We start from the raw sequence: 6,189 nt of genomic DNA, 5'->3' as shown, positions 1-6,189 counted from the left end.
TTGCAGTTTAACTTTATTCGGCTGAGAACCGTGAGAAGAACGATAGAGAGATCCAAGGAGGAGAGAAAGACAGGAAGTGGTTGGAGGAGAAAGAGAAGGAGGTCAAATGTACTAGGAAGGAAGGATGTATGGATGGAAGGAAGGAAATAGATGAAGGAAGGCTGGATGGAAGGAAGGAAGGAACAATGGAAGGAAGGAAGGAAGGACGGAGGAAGGAAGAATGAATAGAAGGAAGGAAGTAAATATGAAGGATGGATGGTTGGATGGAAGGAAGGAAGGAAGGAAGGATGGATGAAGGGATGGAAGGAAGGAAGGACGGATGGAAGATGGAGATGACGGAGGTGTAGTTTCCATCTAGGAACGAAGGATGTTGGAAGAATAATGAAGGGGTGGAGGAACATGTCCTCTAGCTGGAGATGGACAAGATGGCCGACGTCTCTTTAGCCTTGTCGAAGAAGATGGCGGGAGAGGCCGCCTCATTGGCTGGCTTCAGCTTGACGTGGGCGGAGCCTGGAGAATCCTGCGCCGCGATTGGCTGACACTCCTGACAGCAGCAGCAGCAGCAATCCATGAAGGCTTGACCCAGAGTCTAACACAGACAGACAGGTAGAGAGGGAGACGGGTAGAAAGACGGAGAACAGGAAGTCTGGTTAAGGGCGCTTCCAACATGGCCGTCCTCCTTCAAAGCTTCTCTGCGTCCGACCCGTCTTACCTTACACAAACACAGCAGCAGCACCGGCGTCACCGACGACTTGAAGAACAACAGGAAGTGGTGGAACAGCGCCAACATGGCCGCCGTCTCCTCGCCGACGGCGATGTGCGTGTAGGCCAGCGTGATGTTGCACACGTGCTCGGGCAGCGCGCACACGCCGTAGACCACGGCCAGTGCCAGCACCGTGCCGCTCAGCTGCCGCTCCAGGGCCCGGCGCGTCTGCTCGGACGAGCGGTCGTCGTGGCTACGCTGCTTCTGCGCCGAGGTGGAGTCGTTGCTGACGTTGCAGGTCGCCAGCTGGCAGAGGAGGGTGAAGACCACCGGCAGGCAGAAGTAACAACCGAAGCACCACCACATGCGACCCTGCGACAGAGGAGCGCACGGCGGGGATCAGAGGGCTGCACGCTGCTACGCTCAGGAACCAGGGAGGGGGAGGAGTCTGGGCGTGTGGGTGGAGTAATCTGACGGTAGGAGGAGTCTGAGAGGAGTTATCGCAATGTGGGAGGAGTCTGGGCAGGCTTATATGAAGGTGGGAGGAGATATCTGAAGGTGGAGGACTCTGGGCATGCTTACCTGAAGGTGGGAGGGGTTATCTGAAGGTGGAGGAGTCTGGGCAGGCTTATCTGAAGGTGGGAGGGGTTATCTGAAGGTGGAGGAGTCTGGGCAGGCTTACCTGAAGGTGGGGGAGTCTGGGCAGGCTAATCTGAAGGTGGGAGGGGTTATCTGAAGGTGGAGGAGTCTGGGACGGCTTTTTTTTGAAGGTGGGAGCAGTTACCTGAGGGAGGAGGAGTCTCGGAATGTGGGTGTGAGTTATCTGAAGGTGGGAGGAGTCTGGCACAGCTTATCTGAAGGTGGAGGGATCTGGGAGGTGTTATCTGAAAGTGGGAGGAGTCTGGGAGGTGTTATCTGAAAGTGGGAGGGGTCTGGGAGGTGTCACCTGAAAGTGGGAGGAGTCTGGGAGGTGTTATCTGAAAGTGGGAGGAGTCTGGGAGGTGTAATGTGAAAGTGGGAGGAGTCTGGGAGGTGTTATCTGAAGGATTGCACCACCGGGCTGGTGCCGTACACTCTCAAGCAACAAAACAGTAGCAGAACAACAACGGATCACAATGATGGAGGAAGCTGAAGCTGTGATTTACTTCCTCTTCGGCATTTGGCAATTTTGGGACGATCGCAATTGGCCAATCAATGATCTGCGGCATGGATTAGCTCCGCCCATGTTGCTTTGCGAGCCCAGAGCAGGGGCCAAAACCACCACGGGTACGTCGGCACCGTGGTGAAAAAGCACCATAATAATTATAATAATAATATTTTTTTTTTTTGTTATATTAATAATAATAATTATAATAATGATACTAATAAAAAAAATATATATATATAATAATAATGATAATAATAATAATTATTATTATTATTACTATTATTATAATGGTAATCATAATAATAATAATAATACATTTAATATAGATAATAATCATACTTCCTTATACCTTTGTGTTTTACACTGAATCTGAAACCTCACCGAGGGTGTTCAAGGTACCTGGTGGTATCTGAGCAGCAGGGAGTGCAGGGAGTCTGGGAGGAGCAGGGAGAGCGGGGAGGAGGAGGTGAGGACGCAGGAGTCCACCAGCCTCCCTGAGGAGGGGGAGGTCTCCCGCTGGGGCTGCCAGAGGAACAGCTCCGGGCTGGAGAGCAGCAGCGACCCCACCCACACCACCAGCAGCTTCAGCAGGACGGAGTGACAGCGCTCCACGTGGCGGGGCGGCCGCGGCGACGACGAACTGGTGGCGGCGTGGAAGCGGTCGATCCCCAGGGCACAGAGCGAGAAGGAGGTCACACCCAGAGAGGTCACCTGGAGGGGGAGGAGAGGGAGAGGGAGGTCACCTGGAGGGGGAGGAGAGGGAGGAGAGGGAGAGGGAGGTCACCTGGAGGGGGAGGAGAGGGAGAAGGAGGTCACCTGGAGGGGGAGGAGAGGGAGAAGGAGGTCACCTGGAGGGGGAGGAGAGGGAGAGGGAGCTCACCTGCAGGGGGGAGGAGAGCGAGGTCACCTGGAGGGGGAGGGACTGTGATGGTGGACGAGGCAGATTAAAATCTTAGTCTTGACTCAGTTTGTCCTTCAGCCTAAATCACAGCAAACTCTCAAATGGCTTCACAAGCTCCATATTTCACAGAGAGATGGAGGCATCCACCCATTTAAACCTCCACCCATTTGAACCTCCACCCGTTTGAACCTCCACCTGTTTGAACCTCCACCCGAGCAAGGAACAACTCCCAGAAACCACTTGGAAGAAAGGAAGGAGCCTCTTGAGGGGCCAAAGAAGGAGGACGGGGCCGAGCGCCAGCTTTCATCCGGAACAACCTCGGGTCTCCGTGTTGCACTCCACATGAACCTCCACCTTCACCATGCGGGTGGAGGTTCATGTGGAGTGCGGTGAAGCAACGCACATCAAATCGGCGGCAGAACGTCCATATTGAATGGAAAGGTCGACTTTTGGAGAGCACGGCGTCCTTTAACCTGACGCAGCTGCTGATGTTGTTTAATAAAGGTGAGTTTTGGGTGGAGTTCCGCTGATGGAGTTTCTCGGCTTCTCTCTGATCACGGATGTAGCACCGCGAGAGGAAGCGAGAGAACAATCTGCAGTTATTTACATCATGACTCGTCGTGACAAAAATGACTTTTCAAATGAAAACGTCTCTCCTCGGGGAAGCCCTTGAGAAAGGCACCCAGGACAGACCATAACCTCCCAGCATCCACCCGTAGCAACCAGCATCCACCCGTAGCAACCATCATCCACCAGAATGACACACAGATTCATTAAAACTCGTCCCTGCTTGTTCATTAGGTTTGTTTTACCCGAAGCAGGAAGCCTTTTGCAGCAGCTGCCATCCCAGCGGAGGTCGCATTGTGTTACCATGGCAACACAATGCAAATTGAGCGAGGTTTGTCTCCAACGCCAGACGTGTGACGACACTCGTGAAACGGATATTGCGAGAAAGTCGAGACTAGTTTCATCCCCGCGCGTTCTAAACGGAGATAACAACACGCATGCTAACTGCGTTAGCTCAATGCATAGCTGCAGAGGGGATCAGCTAGCCTAGCTCCTTGGAACGTAACAGACAGACCGCAGCTTTAAATGGAGGATCTCTAATCCTGAAGCTCCACCCACCTCCATATAAGGCACCGTGCGGCAGGTGATTTCACTGAGGATCCTCCTATGGGAGAGCTGGTTGAGGACCACCACAGGAAGGCAGAACACCAGGACCAGGAAGTCCCAGAAGGCCATGCTGGCCAGCAGGTAGTTCCACGCCGAGCGCATGTAGTAGTTGTTCCACACGATGCACATGACGGCCATGTTGCCCACCACGCCCACGGCGAGCACCAGACCCCCCAGGACCAGGACGGCGTAGGCCGCGTAGGAGCCCTCCCTCAGCGGGTAGAACGGGTTGAAGAGTCCCGGGTCGCCGCTGCCGGGGACGGAGCTGTTGCCGGGGTTACCGTGGTGGCCGGAGCCACCGTCGTCGCCCTGAGTCCCGTTGGTCAAATCCGTGGTTTGGGGTGTGGTCACCCACTCGTTCTCGAACGACTGGCCGAAGGTGGACTGTTGCTCCTCCTCCTCGGCTCCGCGGGCCAGCCGACGGGGCTGGTCCGGCTCCAGCAGGACCTCGGGTCCGCCGGGCCGCCCCGCCTCCGGGAGCCCCTGCAACCAGAGGGGCTCCGGCTTGGAGTGAGACGGGTCGTCCTTGGACCCGTCTGTCTGCCCGCCCGTCTGTCTGACGGTGCGACCGGAGACGGGCAGAACCGCAGACAGCAGCAGCAGAACCCAGAGACTCATGATGATGAACCCAACGGAACCAACGGAGCCAACGGAACCAACGGAGCCAACGGAGCCGAGATACGGTGGACGCCGCTGAAGAGGCTCCGCCCTGGGAGTGGGACCAGACGACGTGACGTGGGATCTCAGTCTGAAACCATCAGACGCTTTAGTGTGGAGTTGGAGTTGCAAAGGTTCTGGGAGGATCCGGAACAGCCCCGGGACCGGAGGGATGGATGAGTCTGCTCTGGTTTGGAACGCCGGCACAACCGCAGCGGAGGAACTCAGTGCTCCGGGTGGAACTCCAACATCCCACTGGTTCCACACGCTCCCCTTCGCAGCTTTATGTCTCCATCATAGTTCAACTCTGAAGCGTGGACCGGGCAGGCAGTCAAGCGAGCAGATATCCAGGATATTCCAGGTGTTTCCAGGATATTCAAGGTGTTTCCAGGATATTCCAGGTGTTTCCCGGGTGTAGCAGGTTGCAGGTGCTGTGCCTGGGTTCAGAGGCAGAGCGGAGTGGGACTCCTCTGGGAACGAGCTGCACCCTACAGCAGCATGGCTGGATGGAGCTTTTGTCCAAGGAACACACACACACACACACACACACACACACACACACACACACACACACACACACACACACACACACACACATGTGCACACACACTTAGATACACACACACACACACACACACACACACACACACACACACACACACACATGTACACACATACAGAGTGTTGCTGCCAAGGTTTCACACACTGAAACAAACAGCCGAGCAAGAACCTGGAGACAGGGGCCCCTCTCTCACACACACTAAAACACACACATCCACAGACACACTAACACACACACACACACACACACACACACACACACACACACACACACACACACACACTAACACGGACACACACACTCACACACAGACACACACACTAACACAGACACACACGCACTAACACGGACACACACACTCACACACAGACACACACACACTAACACGGACACACACACTCACACACAGACACACACACACTAACACGGACACACACACACACAGAAGGTGGCTTCAGTGCCGTCCTCTAGTGGCGAAGTAGGTTTTTCTGTCTCTGGGAACCAAAACCAGTGAAGAAAACTGACTGGAATATTAACTACAGTGTGTGTGTGTGTGTGTGTGTGTGTGTGTGTGTGCTCTCTGAATGCCATTGAGCTCATTGTTCATTTTGGGTCCAGATCCAGAGTTTGAGAAACTCTCTATGAATCAGTGTTTCTGTTTCCACATCGTAGTTTATGAGGCGAGCGGGGGTCGGGGCCACGCCCCCCCTCCACTGGGGGTCCCGTGGCGGCCACGCCCAGTGGCCCCTCCAGCAGCCCCCCCCAGCAGCCCCCCAGCGACTCCCCCCAGCGGCCACGCCCAGCGGCCACACCCAGCGGCCCCTCCAGCGGCCCCCCAGCGACTACCCCAGTGGCCACACCCGGCGGCCACACCCAGCGGGCCCCAGCGGCTCCCCAGGGCCCTGCAGGTCCAGGGTGGTCTACAGGGGTCAGCGTGTAGCATGTAGCATGTAGCATGCTACATGCTACATCTGGTGGTCAGTTTGATCCGATTTCCTTTAGTATTTCAGTTTATTAAGCACAATGTACCGTCAGTTTGTAGTTCT

General features: G+C 55.2%; 1 protein-coding gene across 1 annotated transcript; it reads right to left on the bottom strand.

The window, feature by feature from the left end:
- Window positions 1–406: 406 nt before the first annotated feature.
- gpr37l1b (G protein-coupled receptor 37 like 1b) lies at window positions 407–4,542 on the bottom strand (the record flags this gene model as incomplete). The annotated part of the gene is made up of 4 exons (XM_080014493.1): window positions 407–589; window positions 713–1,075; window positions 2,250–2,561; window positions 3,877–4,542. 4 exons carry the CDS (start codon window positions 4,540–4,542, stop codon window positions 407–409), a joined length of 1,524 nt encoding a protein of 507 aa, XP_079870619.1.
- Between the last annotated feature and the right edge of the window lie 1,647 nt (window positions 4,543–6,189).

Source organism: Zeus faber, assembly GCF_960531495.2.
Source record: "Zeus faber genome assembly, chromosome: 15".
Classification (NCBI taxonomy): domain Eukaryota; kingdom Metazoa; phylum Chordata; class Actinopteri; order Zeiformes; family Zeidae; genus Zeus; species Zeus faber.
The sequence above is the reverse complement of the archived record's forward strand: the minus strand, read 5'-3'. Positions and strand labels throughout refer to the sequence as shown.